At 46.7% G+C, this 19,687-nt stretch overlaps 1 protein-coding gene across 1 annotated transcript in view; it reads right to left on the bottom strand.

Annotated features, from left to right (window-relative positions):
- Window positions 1-19,687, bottom strand: part of TMEM163 (transmembrane protein 163) — a 267,032-nt gene that overhangs the window by 5,361 nt on the left and 241,984 nt on the right. The window contains exon 6 of the mRNA XM_035305067.3: window positions 3,835-3,946. Coding sequence (XP_035160958.1) covers window positions 3,835-3,946 — 112 coding nt within the window. The remainder of the gene's footprint in view (window positions 1-3,834; window positions 3,947-19,687) is intronic.

Here is a 19,687-nt window from a genome sequence, read left to right as displayed (position 1 = left end):
CCTCCCCCTGCTCAGCTCCCAGCTCCCTCCACTCTGCTCCCCACCACCAATGACCAGAGGACTCTGCAGAAAACAGCAATCATATCACCCTACCTGTTTCAACATTTGGCAAAATATCCCAAATCACACCCTAGACCTCAAGCCCCTCCCTGCTCTGCCCTCCCCCACTTCCGAGTGAGGAAGGAAGGGACCCCCCCATGCCCCTTCCTCAGACTCCCTCTACCTGGAGGACCGCTGTTCTCTACTTTTCCCCTGATTGTGAGACAGTTTTCACCCAAACTCCTCACTTTTCCTTCTAATGACCTCCTCCCTAGTTCACAAGTATGATGGAAATACTGCTTATGCGTGTGATGGATTCATGTGCATAAATCCAAGTCAGAAGTTGTTTTATGAGAAAAGCAGCCTTATTGATGTTCTCCCGTGTACACCGTATCACATGGTGGAAGCCAGAACAGCGAAGTGTAGACAGAGATCATGTATCTGGAGTATCTATAATCTTAGGAAACACCATCAACCAAGTCTCAGGGCCAGTGTTCCAAGGAGGGGGTGTCAAGCCCCATGGCCATGGGCCAGGTGGGGCCAGGGACTCCTGCTGGGGGCTCTGACTGCTGGGTCCACAGTCAGGTGTCCAGCCAGCAAGGCTGTCTGTAGCCCAACTGCAGTCAGTGAGCAGATCAAGATGCCAGAGGTCTGCAAGCCAGAGGGGCTTGACTGCCCACCCGGGAACTGCCCGAGGAGCTGCCTCTGTGGATTCACCATCGGGAGCCCAGAAAGCTGTTCAGACCCATCCTGCCTAACCCAGGGATTCCTGCCCACCCCAGGGATTCCTGCCCTTCCTGCTTATTCTAGTGAGAAGACATTGCCAGGGAGGTAGGCAGCTGAGGGAAGCTGAGGCCAGCGAGGCCTCCACTCTGCAGCCTAAGGGGCTGGGCCAGAGTATGGCCCTCAGAGCCACATAAAGGGACCTCTAAGGCAGCTGGAGGTCCCAGCCCAAAGCCCTGGCCAGGGCCCACTCATCCCTCCGCTCTTGGCACAGCACCCACCCACCCCCACCACCGTCCTGGCTACACTCATCCCTAAGGAAAGGAGGGCTCCATGGCCAAGGAAGGCATTTGCTTTTTCAGACCACAAAGCAGCAGACTACGAAAATCCCAGTGGGTGAACTCCCTACCCCAAATCCCAGGTCTGCCCCAGATAGGAAAGGCTGGGCCAAGGAAGCCACGTCTTGCAGGAAAATACATTAGGGTCAACTGGATGCAAGCTGCCTACAATTCTAAAATGTCTCAGTGGGTGGCAGAGACCCCAGATGCTCAGGCTGTGGCCTCAGTATGCTGTGTCATTCTCAGGAGGCTGATTGATTTAAGGTCTTTAGACCCAGCTCAGGTAGAAAGATGTGTATTTGTAGCAGAGGGGTTACTTGGCTGAGTTGCAACCATGTTTTGGGGATCAGGGCACGATGCCTCGCAGCAAGAAGGCAGAAACCGGAAAGGGAGGCTCTGCTTCAGGGCTGGATTCCCAACCAGCACAGCACCTAGCACAGGACCAGGCACAAGAGAACTGTGTAAACCCTGCTGGGCCAATGTCACTGCAACTTCATGTTCCAGCAGCATCAAACCTGGGACCTGATGGCAGCAGGATCCTGACTGCCCCCAGCCTGGCAGGAGGTGGCAACCCAGGGCTTCATTGGAGCTTGAGGCATGGGCCCTGCCCGCCTGCTGCCCGTGGAGGGGCCTTCGCGCTGCTAAAAGCTGCACAGGGAAGAGGCAGGCTCAAACCCCAGCAGTCAAGGCAGTCAGTCCTCTCGCCGTTTCAAACCACTTTTACTATCTAAATAGCTTTGGTTTCATATGGACTAAAGGATTCCTCAGCCTGGGTAGCAAGGCAGCATTTCACAAAGGCAGAAACCAACAGCAGCTGTGGGGGCGGGGCCCCCTGAGGAAGGACTCTGAGCTGCATGTCACATGGTATGCGGGAGTGCTGGGCACAGCGGGGGCCATCCTCCCTGGGGAGATGCTGTACTTGGCCCCTGGGGCAGGAACAGGGACAGCACCAAACCTTGCTGTGCACCATGTGGGCTGGGGCGTTGGTGTAAAACAGCAGTTTCCAGGCCCCAACCCAATCCCCTGGAATCAGAATCTTCGGGGTGGGTCCAGGAATCTGTGTTTTCAACAAACACCCCAAGCAATTTCAGTACAGCCAGCCTGGTGAGTGGTCAGCTGATGAGCGTCTGGGGTCCCGGGATTTTGCAGTCAGGATGTCAGGTCCTGTAACCCCCTACATCCTCAGGCCTGTTCAAAGGAACCCCATGCACATCCAAGCACATGGTTGATGCTCTTCTGAGAATAGCCATGGCTGAAAAGCTGGGGGCCTCTTCTTGCCTTCCCAAAAGACAGTGTTGCAGACTCAGGAGTGGGGAGCGGGGGCAGGTGGTGGGCACAGGGACTTCTGGCCCCCCAACAAGGACAACCAGCCCACACCCTGCCCTCACCCCCAGACCTGCCCACACATCTACCAACAGTCTCGCCACCTCTGCAGATGGACTCTTGGGCCAGAGCTCAGTCCCAGGGTGGAAACATCACTTGGGCTTCCTGTGCTCTGCCCACTGTACAAAGTCCAGCTCTGCACCCAGCAGGTCCTCAACATCCAATAAGACAAGCAGCCTACGCCATGTCACCATGCTCTGTCACGTGGGTGAGAAGGGCCTCCCCACCCTGGCCCTGCCAACCATCACTGTCACCAGCACATCTCCACTCACACACTTCACACACAAAAGAGACTTGAGAGTTTGGGACAAGGAAGTATTCCTTAAAAAGCAATCGAGCCAGGCACAGTGGCTCATACCTGTAATCCCAGCACTTTGGGAGTCTGAGGTGGGAGGACTACCTGAGCTCAGGAGTTTGAAACTACCCTGGGCAACAACATGGCAAGTCTCTATCTCTCAAAAAAAAAAAAAAAAAATACACACAAAAAACATTTTTATGTGTGTACATATATACATATATATACAGACACATATATATATATACATTTTTTTTAAAGAATCCAAGTATTTCTGCTCTATTTTGTGCAGACGCACCCACCATCCCCAAAAGACTTTTGCCCTTTGACCCCCTAGCACTACTTCTGACCCCTGGCTCTGCACATCCTCAGGAATAAATAAAAGCCACATGTCCAGGTGGCACTGCCTGTCAAGTTTCTTGTCTATTCATCAGTGAGTGTCTCGGAGAGTCTGGGGCCTGAAACGTGCTTTTCCTGCACTCATGCACTCCCTCTCTGTTATCCCTAAGGTCACAAAGGAAGTTCCTCCTGTCCCACAGGGACACACACAGACTCTTCTAGCTGGTTGAGATTCTAAGCAGAGAACACACAGTTCATTTCCCCAGAGCAGGCACCTGGTAACTGCAACCTCAGCTCCCAGGCGAGCATCCCACTAGTTGAAAGGAAAAACAAGCATGGAGAATCCACAAAGGAAACATTTATAGAATCCAGAAAAGGCACTTACTTTTTATGGGGAGCAACGCACATAAAACCCAAGACTCCAGGAAGCCCTTTGTGCTTCATGATTAAGAGGCTGGGGAGCCCGGAGCCTCCCTGCTAGGAGGTCAGAGTAGAGGTGATTTATGAAGAGTTTATTAAATTCCCAGGGTACGCGATATCTGCCCTGACAGGGGAGCTCTGAGAACCATTAAGCAGCTTGAGGCGGGTAGGAGAGTGAGAAATGGATTCCAAATCATTGAGTTCTCTGGCAAGGCAAGCAGCTAAGAGAAACCCAAACACCACCTTCCTCCACCGTGAGCTCAGCCCCCAGAGATCAGGCACCCCGGCCTTACTCACCGTCTGTTATGAGTGCTCTACTGGTCAGAACCTTCCCCAGCATGAACTTCAACACAGCCAGGATGCTGCAAAGAATCCCGCTTAAAATGGAGACACTGAACAGGAAATCGTCCTGCAAAAGAAAGTTCCAGATTTCAGCAATTCACCACCTGCTGGAGCCGATCATCTGCAACCCACTTGCCCTACAGATAGCTTTGTTCCAAGTACAAATAGTCAGTCAGGTATGCTGCCACCAGGTGGGGGTATACCACATGCTTTCACATCTCAATTATGTCACCAGGAACTGGAAAAGATGCTCAAAAACAGATAACGAACATGTGTATTAAATTCATGTGAGTGGAATAAAGTTTTATGAATGGAAAAGAAAACCATTATGTATTTCTTTTCCTGTAGGAGATTTGCCTTCCCACTATTCTGCTAAAATGAGTAGCAGTCATTGATCAATAGCAGTTGGTTGGAATGCTAAGAACAGCCTCTTCTAAATAGAATTTTCCACAGATAACAACTCATCAAGCAGTTCTGAGGATTCTGGAACATGAAACACACCACTGGCCTAATAATCCTCCAACACAGAGCCAACTGAATTTGCCGCGGGGTCAGTTATGGCTGGAGCTACTTACAACCATATTTTTTTCCCCTTAACACACAGGGCAATTTGAAAGTTCACATATACATGGGTAGAGACAATAGCATCTAAAAATACAGTCTGCTACTGACGTTATCTTAACGCTTCCTCTAAGTTGTTACCTTACCGTCACAAGCAAACAAGTGAGTCCCATAGGCAAAAAGTAAGCACCACTATCTCCTGACACTGGGGCCCATCCAGCTCTTCTGCTTCAAGCTCCCATGTGTCACCCCCATCAGACACAGCCTTCAGATCTCCCAATATTAAAATGCAACTGCCAGCAGAACTCTGATGCAGCATCATACACAGGCAAAGAAATCGGCTTCTCCCTACACATTTGATGGATCAAATTCACAAACCACGTGTCAGAACCTGGGAAGAGGCAGCCAGCCTGCTTCATGTTCAAAACTGAACAAAGCCAGGTGAAAGGTCACTTCACTGGCAAGTGGGTACCTGTATAGGGTCAAAGTATCTCCCTGAAAATATGGGTTGACGGCGTTGGTGGTTTTGGCAACATATGTTCATAAATTCTTTGCTACTCCCTCCTCCAAGAGTCAGAGATTAATCTCCCCGCCCCATCCCCTGCTCTTGAGTTTGGGCTGGACTTGGAGACTCAAATCTAACACAGAGTATAGAAAGGGGAAAACAGGGCCGGGCATGGTGGCTCACACCTGTAATCACAGCACTTTGGGAGGCCAAGGTGGGCAGATTGCCTGAGATCAGGAGGTCACGCAGTGTGGCCAACATGGTAAAACCCCGTCTCTACTAAAAATACAAAAAAAAATAACTGGGTGTGGTGGTGTATGCCTGTAATCCTAGCTACTAGGGAGGCTGAGGCAGGGAAATTGCTTGAACCAGGGAGGTGGAGGTTGAAGTCAGCTGAGATTGCGCCACTGCACTCCAGCCTGGGTTTACCCTCCACGGTGTTCCATCCCCAAATCCATACTCATTTTAACTGTGAAACAACATCAAACAAACCCAAACTGAGAGGCATCCTACAAAATGCCCAGCCACTACTCATCCCGTGTCAAGGTCATAAAACACAAGAAATGACCAAGAAACTGTCACAGACTGGAGACTTAAGCAGATGCGACAACTAAATGCGACACAGCATCCAAACTGGATCCTGGAGCGGAAGGTTGTCCACAGGGAAACGGGACAGGAGAAGAGTCTAGAGTTCTGTCTCTAGTGCTGTCATCTCATGAATGTGCCGGCTATGCGTGATGTTAGCCTTAGAGCAGGCTGGAGGGAGGGGATGAGGGAACTCTCTGTACTATCTTTAAAACTCTTCTATTAATCTACAATTATTTCACATTTAAAAGCTTATTTAAAGTAATCACCTCACCGAAGTTTCACCTCCTCAAATTACCAGTAAGTACTGTCCCAAACTGGGCCTCTTGACAAATCTTCCATCCCTTCTATGCAGAGGGCACACAGCAGGGGACAGAGCAGGAGGGGTCAGGAGCCCCACATCAAAGCTCCCTTTGTGCAGGGACTCAGCCTAGTTCCAGGAGACAGCACCCACAGAAAATAAGGTGAACATGATGATGAGTGTGTGTCCCCCCAAAATTCACACGTGGAAACCTAATCGCCAAGGTGATGGGATGAGGAGGTGGGGCCTCTGGGAGGCGATCAGGTGGCAAGGACGGAGCCCTCAGGAACAGGATGAGGGCCCTTATAAGAGAGGCCCCAGAGTACTGGCTTGCCCCTTCCACATGTGAGGAGACAGTGAGAAGCACCGTCCTGTGAAACAGGACAAGGGCCCCACCCAGACACTGAATGCTCAGGTGCCTTGGACTGCAGCCTCCAGAACCGTGACACGTAAGTGTCTGTGCTTCAGGAACAACTCGGTCTGCGGTGTTTTGTTATCACAGCTAGACCTGACTAAGACACACGACCAAAGACTCACACATCAACAGCCCCCGGTGCTCATGGGACTCAGGAAGCACAGGTTGGGAGACTGAGGCGGTCAGGAAAGTCAAGAACTTTGAGGCCCCAGATGTGGAGACTGAATTCTCACTGTGCTTACCCGACACCTGAAACCCCTCTGGCTCCATTCTGTCTCTGTTTGCAAAGCCCTCCTCCCTACGTTTCCAGAGGTACAGAAAAGCTGTGCTGACCCTATCTAGACCCCTGGGGCACAGGGGTTGGGGTGTGCTGCCCACCCATGGTTGTGGTGGCCCTTCCTCCATCTGCTAAAATTGCTGCGGAACCAGGGCTTGGCGGACCCAGTGCCAGCAGGCCTTGCTCAACTCGGAGCTCCATGGCTTACTCGGGAAACAAACATTTGGACCTCAGTTCCTCCTCTGTAAGCGGCAGCAGAATACCTACAGTGGGTGCCCTGGGAGCAGCTGCCAATAAAAGGTAGGAATTGTTGTTAAGGGGTCCGAACACGTCATTCACACACAAATTTCCTCCACCTGCCGGCGGCATCAGGCGCTCACGGTCAGCCCCACCAAGCCTGCTTAGCATTCTTGTAAGAGAAACACAGGAAGCTTGTCACCAAGAAACAAGTATACATGAGGAAACGTGGGGAAACGTAAAGAAACTTCGCTGGGCATGGTGGCTCATGCCTGTAATCTCAGCACTTTGGGAGGCCAAGGTGGGCTGATCACCTGAGGTCAGGAGTTTGAGACCAGCCTGAAAAACATGGAGAAACCCCCTCTCTACTAAAAATACAAAATTAGCCAGGCATGGTGGTGGCACATGCTTGTAATCCCAGCTACTTGGGAGGCTGAGGCAGGAGAATCACTTGAATCTGGGAGGCAGAGGCAGTCACTTGATCTGTGAGCCAAGATCGCACCATTGCACTCCAGTCCGGGTGACAAGAGCAAAACTCTCAAAAAAGAAAAAAAGAAACTTCAACCTCCAAGAGACTGGGACTGAGCTCTACCATGGCTATCGAGGGTGTGCAGGAAGCTTCCTGAACCTGGGGGGCTGCATCTTGGGGGAGCTCCTGATGGACTGGAGGGCCCTGAGGTCCAGCTCCTGTAGACTGGGGTGGGCTTCCTGGAGCAAAAATGTAGAGGAACTGGGTGGCAGCTTCAAAGGCACTGAAGCAGGAGCCCCACTAGTTGCGTGGCTCTGGGCAGGTCGCTTATCCTCTCCTTCCCTCCACTGTCCCACCTATAAAGAGGAAAAAATAAGAGACCCCCCTCACAGTGGCTGCATATACTGCATGGCAGAGCTCAGCTGGAACTATGTTGCTGAGAATTTCCTTCCTACATGGCTCCAAGATGAAGCTGACTGGCAGAGACATCTGCACGCGCCGTGAAGGTGCAGGTGAAGCAGCTGCAGTGCTGCTGCAGCTCAGCTGGGCATGTTCTGTGGCTCCACAGACTCACCCAGGGAGAGGGGGCAGCACTGGGCCCAGGGATTCTCCATGCTGCATCCCCCACCCCAGCTTTGCTGAGTCATGAGACAGGTGTGCGTATAGCTCCGTGGCAAAGGCGCCAGCTTCCTCCGCGGGGTGCCCAATATCATGGAGGCTGAGACAGTGAGGGTCACATACAGGTCTGGGCTGTCTTCATGGGCACTAGTTTGTCCTTGCCCAGCCTTCTTTCCCAACTGCACACCTGCGGACTTCAGGCCAACACCACACTCACAGGCAGCCGCCTTACCAAGACATCTGCACTAGCAACCACCATGTGGAAAGTCTCCCCCCGACACAAACCCCTATTCCACATCCCTTAGAGGGGTCTGCTTCTCTGCCTGAACCCTGCCATTAAACTTCATATGGCTGTATCGTGGGGTCAGTCAGTGCCCGGCAGAGTGAATGCTATATTCGTATTGGGAAGCTACGCTTTTTTAAATGTGGAGAAGCCAAGATACAAAAGACAGGCTTTTCCTGAGCATGGATTATTTCTACCAGCCATCCTGTGCTCCCAGGACTGGCTCTGAGAGAGCAACTACCTTTTCCTCTCGGAGAACAGAGTCTGGGGCCATCTCTGCGTCTCACCCAGAGCTGCAGGCTGCAACTCACCACTGCCCAGTGGCTCTCCCTCAGAAACAGACAAACCTTGCAGAGGAAAGCAAAGATAATCCGGGCTGGCACAGACCTGCCAAAGCCCCTGTCCCAAAGCCAGCTTTCAGTGTCCTAAAAGCTCTGTGATTTCCCTACCCAGGGCCCAGATGGCTCTCCTGCAGCACAAGGCGCACTTGCTCCTCTCCACTGCTGTCACATTGACTGCTGGCATGAACAGTGTGTCACTGAGATGCAGTCAGCAGCCTGCTCAAGACATCAGTCTCTGGCTGATGGTAGCTCATGCCTGGAATCCCAGTGCTTTGGGCGATCGAGGAGGGAGGATCACTTGAAGCCAGGAGTTCAAGACCAGCCTGAGCAACATAGCGAGACCTGGTCTTTGCAAAAAATATAAATGTTATATTTACATAATACATAAATAAGGTATATACAGGCATGATGGTGCATGCTTGTAGCCTCAGCTACTCAGGAGGCTGAGACAGGTGGATCACTTGAGGCCAGGAGGTTGGGACTGCAATGAGCTATAATAGTGCCACTGCACTCCAGCCTGGGCAACAGAGCGAGACTCTACCTATACAACCATGTTTAAAAAGGCATCAGTCCCTGTTATGGACTAGATGTCTGTGTTCCTACAAAATTCATATGTTGAAGCCCTAAACCTCAATGTGACAGTATTTGGAGATGGGGCCTTTGGAAGACAATTAGGGTTAGATTAGGTCATATGGGGGTCTCATAATGAGACTAGTAACCTTATAAGAAAACAGGAGATCTTTTTCCCCATGACCAATGTGCACCAAGGAAAGGCCACATGACGACACAGTGAGAAGGTGGTCATCCGTAACCCAAGGAAGAATCTCTCCCCAGACACTGACTCTGCTGGCACATTCATCATGGACATCAGTCTCCACAACTGTGAAGAAGAAATTCCTGTTGTTTAAGTCACCTAGTCTACAGCATTTGTCTTTGGCAGGCCAAGCTGAGACCGTCTCCAAGTTTAATAAAAGAAAGTTTCTGAGAAGATTCCTTCCGGGGAGTCAGGAAGCCACAGCAGACATGGAGGCCTGGCTGACAATGAGAAACCACAACCCGCACAGGCTGCACCACCAGTGACTTCTCTCAAGGGGCAGCCACATCTACCACGCCACTGAATTCTCAGCACTGTCAGAGCGGGTATCTGACAGACGCAGAAACAGTTGGAGAGAAGCTAAATGACTTTCCCAGGGTCACTCTGCCAGTGGCAGGACCTGGAAGTGTTCCCAGCTATAAACTGTATCAGGTTGCCTCTTCGAAGGCCTCGTCACCTCTCATGTCCCTAAACAGTGGACTCTGAAAACAGGGACAGCGATTTCCTTGCTCAGTCTTCAGTTTCCATTGTTACCAGCACTGTGTCTCTATAATTTCTCACAGTTGAATCTTCACTGAATGATCAAAACCATTTAAGGAAATTAGCCACTCATTCAGAGCCAAGTATAAAGGCAAACTCCACATAAGTTATGTCCATGCTGGCAAACTCCTTCAAGAAGCTGTAGTAGCAAAGACCTTTTCTAACCATCTCAAAGCCATAAAAGATTGATATACTTGACAAGATAGAAGTTAAAACATAGTCAGGGGAAAGATCATATTCAAATACAAACTAGGGAAAACATTATCACAAAGGGTTCATCTCCTGAATATATAAAGGGCTCACAGAAATCTAGAAGATAAAGACCAACAAAGAAAAAATGGACAAAGATATATGTGAGAAACAGTGAAAATAACATACGTTTTAAACATATGAAAAAGACTCAAATACTCATCAAAGAAATGAAAGCCAAAACTATAGTGAGATCCTTTCTACCGAACCAAAGTATTACAAGGCTACTGGAAAACAGTCTCTCGTACAATTCCGGTGGCAGTCCAAAATGGTCCAACCTGGACAGAGGAAAATTTGACAATTTCTCTGTAAAGTACACATCTACCCTTTGAGGAAGCCACCTGCTCATGTGAATTTATCTTACTGCTATACCTGTCCGTGTATGAAAATGATGGCACATAGAGGCCATTCACTGATGGCAATGAAAACAGACAATTCCAAAATTAAAGATGAAGATCATAACACTTCTACATAACTGACAGAACGAACTAACAAAGTCAGTAAACTGAAGACTTCAACAACACGACCAACTTTGCCTGATGTTTATGGAACTTCTACCCCACAACGGCAGGACACATATTCTGTTTTAACGTGCATGAAATATTAATGTCGATCATATTCTATCCCATTACAAAGATGTCAACCAATTAAAGCTGAAGGCATATTCTCTGACAATGGGATTAAACTAGAAATCAGTAGCAGGGAGATGTCTAGAATATTCTGGTATTTGGAAACGGAACAATAAAACAACCCACTTCTTAAAAACTAATGAATCAAAAGATAAGGCACCAGGGAAATTACAAAATATTTTGAAGTGCAAGGAAATAGAACAACAGTATATTGAAATTAGTGGTATGCAACAAAAGCAGTGCTTAGAGGAAATTTCATAGTAAATAATTTACTATAAAATATTTGAAAGGCCTAAAATTAATGATCTGAGCTTTACCTTTAAGAAAGAATTAAAAGAAAATCAAATTAATCCCAAAGTAAGGAGAAGGAAAGAAATAATGAACTCTGAGTAGAAATCAATGCGACAGGCTGGGCGTGTGGCTCATACCTATAATCCCAGCACTTTGGGAGGCTGAGAAAGGTGGATCACTTGAGGTCAGGTTTTCAAGACCAGCCTGGCCAATATGGTGAAATCCTGTCACTACTAAAAATACTAAATTAGCTGAGTATGGTGGCACACTCCTGTAATCCCAGCTACTTGGGAGGCTGAGGTGGGAGAATCACTTGAACCAGGGAGGCAGAGGTTACAGTGACCCAAGATTGCACCATTGCAATCTAGCCTGGGCAACAAGAGTGAAAATCCTTCTCACAAAACTTCAAGCCCCAATGGTTTTACTGGAAAATTCTGCCAAACATTTAATCATTTAAAAGAGAAATAACCAATTCTAAAACATCTCTTTCAGGAAAGAAGAAACACTTCCCAATTTATTTCTGAGGCCAGCATTACCACGACACTAAAAGCTTCATAAGAAAACTATAGACCAATACCTCACATGAATCAGACTTAAAAGTCCCCAGCAAAGTATCAGCAAAGCAAACTCAGCAATATATAAAAATAATACAACATGACCAAACCCAGTCTATCCTCTGGAAACAACGTCAATTAAACACTCAAATAATTATCAAAGCAATTTCCCATTTTGACAGAACAAAAAGAAAGCCCATATCATCACCTCAATAGATGCAAAAAAAAGCATTTGACACAATTCACTACCCATTCGTGGAGAAAAGAGGGAGGAAGCGAGGAAGGAAAAGACTCCTCAGCACTCTACGAATAGAAAGAAATTTCCTCATCCTGATAAACGGTATCTAGGAAAAAGCTACAGCTAATATCAACCAATGGTGAAAAGAATGAAAGTTGCTCCTACGACGAGGAAGAAGGCAAGGACCACTACTTTGGTTACTTCTGTTTGACACTGACTGGGGAGACTAGCCAATATACAGCCAGAAAAGAAAGAAAGAAAATCATCTTTATTTACAGACTACGAATTTTCTATTTTGAAAATCCTCAGTAATTTACCACCCCTCCCACACACACAACAGACTTATTAGAACTATAAGTGAGTTTAATAAGACCATATACCAAGTTCATAAGTAAAACTCAACTGTATTTCTATACATTAGCTAGAAATGTGGAGTTTTTGGAAACACTAAAGTAGCATAAAAATGTGAAATACTCATTGATAACTTTAACAACATATATGTAAGACCTGTGCCCTGAAAACTGCAAAATATTATGGAGATAAACTAAAGAAGATTTTAGTACATGAAAAGATACACTGTGATCAATTATCATTAAAAGGTTAGTTCTCCCCAAACTGCTCTGGATGGAAAGGCCATCCTAACCCAAATCCCAGCAGGCTTTTTTAAAGAAATAAAAATGTACAAGTTGATTTAAAAATTTATGTATAAATGAAAGGAATTACAATAAGCAAGGTGATTTTGAAAAAGAACAAGTTTCAAAGGTTTACACAAGGCCTTTCCTTATTTGATTTATGAAATAAGTCATTTCCAAACTGATTTATGACAAAGCTATTATCAAGAAGTGGTACTGTCATAAAGTCAGACAGACATGGCCGGGTGCGGTGGCTCAAGCCTGTAATCCCAGCACTTTGGGAGGCCGAGGCGGGTGGATCACGAGGTCAACAGATCGAGACCATCCTGGTCAACATGGTGAAACCCCGTCTCTACTAAAATTACAAAAAATTAGCTGGGCACGGTGGCGCGTGCCTGTAATCCCAGCTACTCAGGAGGCTGAGGCAGGAGAATTGCCTGAACCCAGGAGGCGGAGATTGCGGTGAGCCGAGATCGCGCCATTGCACCCCAGGCTGGGTAACAAGAGCGAAACTCCGTCTCAAAAAAAAAAAAAAAAAGTCAGACAGACATATAGATCAACAGAACAAAATAGAAAACCTAGAAATCAGCCCGCTCTCAGAAACATTTACTTTTAGACAAAGGCACAAAAGCAATCCCATGGGAAATGTAAACTCTTTACAACTGACAGCACTGGAACAACTGAACACATGTATGGAAAGAAATAAATCCTGATCCTTATTTCATGCTCTACACAAGATGGACTGCAGATTTCAAAGTGAAGCTAACTCTGTAACATTAAATGATGTATAACCTTGGGTTACGCAAATATTTCCTATGACAAAAAACAAGCACTAACCATTAAGAAAATTGTGATAAATTAGACTTTATCAAAATTAAAACTTTTGCTCCTTGAAAGACTATTAAGAAAATGAAGGCAAGCCACGATACAGAAAAAAAAATTGTAAAACGTATCTGATAGAATATTTAAGAATTTCTCCATCTCAATAAGAAAAAAACAGATAACTCAATTAAAAAAAAAAGGTAAAAGATTTGAACAGATAGTTTACCAAAGAAGATGTCAGAACAGCAAATAAACACAAGGAAAGATAATCAGCATTATTGGTCCACAGGGAAAAGTACATAAAAACCACAGTAAGTGATCACTGCTTACCCATTAGAATCACCAAAATTTAAAAAAGAAAACACATGATACCAAGTATGTGATGATGTTGAGCAACTGGACTCCCATATGCTGCTGATGAGAATGTAAAATGATAGAGTCATTCTGCAAGAGAGGGGTCATTCCTTACGAACTTAAATACAGATTTATCATGGGATTCAGCAATTCTACTCCAAGAGGAATGAAGACAGATGTCCACACGAAGACTTGCACACCACTGTTCGCAGCTGCTGATTTCATAATCGTCAAAAACCGGAAATAACCTAAATGTCCAACCACTGGTGAATGGCATAACAAATTGTGATCTATCCAGACAACAGAATATTACTCAGAAATAAATAAGAATGAACCACAGATATGTTCAACCACAATAGGGCTGCATTTCAAAAGCATTATGCTAAATGAAAGAAGACAGACACAAGAGACTAAATTCTGAATGATTTCCTTTATATGACTTTGCAGAAAAGGGAAGCTAGGCCAGACATGGTGGGTCACGCCTGTAATCCAGCACTTTGGGAGGCCAAGGTGGGCAGATCACAAGGTCAAGAGGTTGAGACCATCCTGGCCAATATGGTAAAACCCCATCTCTACTAAAAATATAAAAATTAGCTGGGCGTGGTGGAGTGTGCTGGGAGTCCCGGCTACTCGGGAGGCTGAGGCAGGAGAATTGCTTGAACCCAGGAGGTGGAGGTTGCAGTGAGCCGAAATCATACCACAGAGCAAGACTCCATCTCTAAAAAAAAAAAGGGAAGCTATAGTGACAGAAAGCAGGAAAGCTGGGGAGAGGAGGTCATTAATAACTGCAAAGGGTCAGGAGAGATTGTTTTGGGGATGGTGGAAATATTCCGTATCTTCATTGTGATGGTAGTTCTGTGACAGTACACATCTGTCACAATTCACCAAATTGTATACCTAAAGAGCAAATTTTATTGCATGTATATTTTATCTCAATAAAACTATTTTTTTTAAAAAATACTATTTATCTCAGGGATTTCTAGGTGATAATTACTGATACTTACATAATTCAGCTTATGCATATAAGCTCATATGATCACATATATCATAATGTTCATAATGCCCATTATTGGAATGAGCACAGATCAAACCACAATCATTGTAAAGATTAAATCAGAGGCTCAGAGGTCAGTGGTAGAACACAGACCCAGAGAGCTGGATTTAATTCTCAGGAGCTTCCTATGGATGTGGGTAAACACTCCTTTTTCTAGATATCTCAAGCGTTTTCTCCTGTATTAAGCTTTTCCTGACAGCCCATCAGTATTCTCACTAACCCTGCGGTGTGGCCTGCAGAAGCCTGGTCTCTATACGATTATCATCACTGCCACGTCTCATGCTCAGTTCAAGTTAGTGAATCCCAGTAGAGTGCCTTCTGTTTATTCATTCAACAGGTTTTCTCTTTATCATCAACTTCTCCAGAAAACCTAGTCTGGCTCCTCCTGCAAACCACACCAATGCTTAGCATTTGATGTACCATCTTGTAGTCTTTGGCTCACCTACCTCTTTCTTATCTGCCTGTGAGCTCCATGTTGGGGAGAACGTTGTATTGCTCATTTGCTGTCCAGTGCCCAGTGTCAGTCACACTGCTGGCTCTGACAGAGCACTTGGGAACCACTATGCAGGAGGCACTGGGTGAAATTCTAGGGAGACCGACATAAATATGATGCCATTTTACTCTCAAGGAACTTACAACCTAGTTAGGAGGATAGATACACAAGCCACTAACTGTGACATAGTGCAATCTGTTTGTTTAAAAGGCTATGACAGAGAAATCTGCCATGTTGGAGTGAATAAGCAGCATGGTATATACATGACATGCAGGGTGGAGTCTGCTAAGTCCCTCCTTTCGGGAACTCTGTTTGCTAGCCTGGACTTCATGAGAGTGTTTAGTATGTACCATAGCCATGTGGAATGGGAAATTTCTGGACAATATGAATGCCTCAATCAATGACATGAATAATGACTCACTGAGCACTGGTATATAGGCTGAAGTGTTTTACAAGAAGCCAAGAGTAAGCGGAGCTTTTGCTTTTAAGATAGTAACCCTCAGATGAGAAAATATGCCATGATGGCCTAGAAAGTAAGGTTGTTTTAAAAGAGAGCAATAAAGAAAATACTGGATAAGCACCAACAGGAAGTCTGTTGATGGGTTGATGAATTATCAACCCAAGGTCATACCTATTGAAATAGAAGAGCATGGACCTCAGAGCAGTTTTCTGTCCCTCCCATCCCATAGAATGGTGAAGCTGTACATGATGTGGAATGTACAGGTTTTGGTTGATATGGTTTGAATGTCTGTCTTCTCCAAATCCCATGTTGAAATGGGATTCCAAATGCTGGAGGTGGGGCCTGGCAGGAGGTGACTTGATCACAGGGCAGATTACTCATGAATGGTTTAGCACCATCCTCTTAATAATGGGATTATCATCAAGATATTTCATGTGAGATCTGATTGTTTAAAAGTCTGGAACCAGGCCGGGCACGGTGGCTCAAGCCTGTAATCCCAGCACTTTGGGAAGCCGAGGCGGGTGGATCACGAGGTCAAGAGATCGAGACCATCCTGGTCAACATGGTGAAACCCCGTCTCTACTAAAAATACAAAAAATTAGCTGGGCTTGGTGGTGCGTGCCTGTAATCCTAGCTACTCAGGAGGCTGAGGCAGGAGAATTGCCTGAACCCAGGAGGCGGAGGTTGCGGTGAGCTGAGATCGCGCCATTGCACTCCAGCCTGGGTAACAAGAGTGAAACTCTGTCTCAAAAATAAATAAATAAATAAAAATAAATCTGGAACCTCCCTAATCCTACACTTGCCACTGCTCTCACTGTGTGATTCCTTGGCTTTGCCCTTTACCTTCTACCATGACTGTAAGCATCCTGAGGCCCTCACTAGAAGTCCAGCAGATACTGGTACCATGGTTACACAGGCTGCAGAACAGTGAGTCAATTAAACCTATTTTCTTTATAAATTACCTAGGATCAGGTATTTCTTTATAGCAACACAAAAAATGGGCTTATACAGAAAATTAGTAGGAAGAATGAGGTGTTGCTATCAAGATACCTGAAAATGTGGAAACAGCTGTGGAACTGGGTAATGGGCAGAGGCTGGAAGAGTTTGGAGGGCTCAGGACAAGCCTGGAAGATAAGGGAAAGTTTGGAATTTCTCAGGGACTGTTAAAGAGTTGTGACCGAAATGCTGATAAAAATACGGACAGTGAAGGCCAGGCTGAAGAGGTCTCAGATGGAAATGAGGAAGTTATTGGGAACTGGAGTGAAGGTCACCCATGCAGACCTTAGCAGAGAACTGGGCCTCCCTGTTTGTGCCCTCGGGATCTGCGGAAGTTTGAACTTAAGAGTGGTAACTTAGGGTATGTGGTTGAAGAAACTTCTAAGCAGCAAAGCACTCAAGAGGTGGCATGCCTGCATCTAACAACCTAGCATCAGATGTGGAAGCAAAATAAAGAGTTAAATTTTAACTTAAAAGGGAAGCAGAGGGTAGCAAATTTGGAAAATTTGCAGCCTGGGCCTGTGGTAGGGAAGGAATCCAAGTAGCCTGTGGAGCAACTACTTGCAAGAGAGATTAGCCGGACTAAAAGGGCGCCAGGACAATGGGGAAAAGGCCTGGACGGCATTTGAGAAGACTTCACGTCAGCCCCTCTCATCGCAGCCCCAGAGGCCTTGGAGGAAACAATCATTTCAGGATCCAGGCCCAGGGCTCTTGCTGCCTTATGCAGCCTTGGGATTCTGCTTTCCTCATCCTGGGATGGAAGGGGTCAGTTCTGAGGATTAGTGCCCTTCCTCGTAAGAGAGACCCCAAAGGACTTCCTTGCGTCTTCCCCACGTGAGAACACAGTGAGAAGACGGCCATTGATGAACCAGGATGCGGGCCCTCACAGAACACCAAATCTGCTGGTGACTGGATCTTGAACCTCCCAACCTCCAGAACCACGAAAGATCAATTTTGTTGAAACTGGCCGAGTCTAAGGCATTCAGTGATTGCAGACAATGAACTAAGACAGTCCTGAGGCCCAGACTTCAGGGAAGCTTAGAAGATGCCACCTCCCCTTCTCCCAACACGCCCCCTACATTCCAGACTGTGTGGGACAAAAGCCAACAGCCAGTCCATCTGAGTGGAATGTCTTTTCCAAGAGCTAGTAATGCTTGGATTTCAATTTTACAACTTCACTGCCCCAAAGTGTGAAAAACAACACCTTGACCTATGAACAAAATGCTTAAACAGGGGTTCCAAGAACCTGACAGGCCCCTGGGGTGTCAAAAGCATTACATCTCAAATGTTTTGATGTAGATCAGTACTAATCCTGTCATCTCAGAGAACAAGTCATGGAAACACACACCCTTAGGGCCCAAATCTGACCACACAGACAAGGGCGAGCATCCCTTCTGTACAAACGTGAGGTGATCTTAAAATCATACAGTATTAGAAAGAATGAAGGGCTTAGGGAGCATCCAATTCCACCACAGGTGATGAAACTGAGGCTCGCAAAAAGCGGGTGACTCCCCTAGAGATAGCAGAGAGACAGTGACAGAACTGTGTTCCCAGCTCAGGGCTCCTGACCATCCTCCAGCTCCACCTAGGAGGCCTGACATTACTCACCCCGCCGCCTCCACTTCTCTTAGCCAGGCTGGAATGTGGTAAAAGTCACAGGCCTAATTTTAGGATTCAAAAGCAATTAGGGGAGAGCGGACAAAATCTGATCTGGGTGAGGATTCTGCTGACTTGTGATGTCGGTTACTGTACACTAGCTCAGGAGCCCCTGGTCAGACAGAGCAGGTCAGCTTTTCTCCTGGAAGATACACAGCCCGCATTTCTTCTACTCTTAGATTTTATATAAGTGGAATCACACAGTAGGAATTTTTTGGAGGAGCGGGGCTTAGACTTCTTTCCTCAACATCATGGTTTTGAGATTCACCCATCTTGTTGCAGGTATCAGCTTTTGATTCTGTATCATCCTGGAGTCTTACTCTAGCGATTTGTTTCACAGCCCTCCCCATGACAGGTTTATTATAATTCCATCTAAATGCCCCCTGTTGACACCATGTAATATGGTTTGGCTGTGTCCCCACCCAAATCTCATCTTGGATTGTAGCTACCACAATTCCCACGTGTTGTGGGAGGTGTCAGGTCTCCATATGCAAGCCTGGAGCCTGAAAGCCTGAAGTCCTGCTTGCCTCAGCTGATGTCTCCCACCCCCACCGCCCACTCCCTACCAACCTCCCCCCAACCCCCATTTGCCATTGTCCCTAATCACCCAGAGGCAGAGCTTCCCCCCCCACCACAAGCCCCTCACCCAACCCTGCCATCTTAACTGTTCTTATGATAATGTAAATACCTCTCACCTAACCCTGCCATTGTAACTGAACTTGTGGTCATGTATACTTCCTTGACCCCTACCCCCCACTACTGTAACTGATCTTATTCTGTAACACCCTGCCCCCCCAAAAACTACCCAAACACTTAAAACCAACTCCTATCCCACTGCCCTTTGCTAACACCCTTTTTGGCCTTAGCCCACCTGCACCCAGGTGAATAAACAGCCATGTTGCTCACACAAAGCCTGTTTGGAAGGTCTTTTCATTCAAAGCCCGCATTTTTTCAACAGGAGGAATCCAATGGGAGGTAACTGATTCAGGGGGGTGGGTCTTTCCCATGCTATTCTCCTGTTAGTGAATAAGTCTCACGAGATTTGATGGTTTGATAAAGGGGAGTTTTCTTGCACAAGCTCTCTTATCTGCTGCCATGTAAGACATGCCTTCAGCCTTCCGCCACGATTGTGAGGCCTCCCCAGCCACACAGAACTGTGATCCCATTAAACCTCTTTTTCCTTGTAAATTACCCAGTCTCAGGTATGTCTTTATTGGCAGCATGAAAATGGACTAATATACTAGGTTTTTTTATTTAGGATCCCAATGGTGATAAACTGTGGCAGTTGTTGATACAAGGACAGGGGAAGGAATAGGAGGGAAGCTGATGGTGTCTAATGCTCCCCCATTATTTAGGAGACCACCTGCCTTCCTGGCATCTCCACATTCAGGTCAAAAGATCAGCATGGCACGAGCTGAGATGCAAGTGCTGTGA

The sequence above is a fragment of the Callithrix jacchus genome, chromosome 6 (assembly GCF_049354715.1).
Source record: "Callithrix jacchus isolate 240 chromosome 6, calJac240_pri, whole genome shotgun sequence".
Lineage (NCBI taxonomy): Eukaryota > Metazoa > Chordata > Mammalia > Primates > Cebidae > Callithrix > Callithrix jacchus.
The sequence above is the reverse complement of the archived record's forward strand: the minus strand, read 5'-3'. Positions and strand labels throughout refer to the sequence as shown.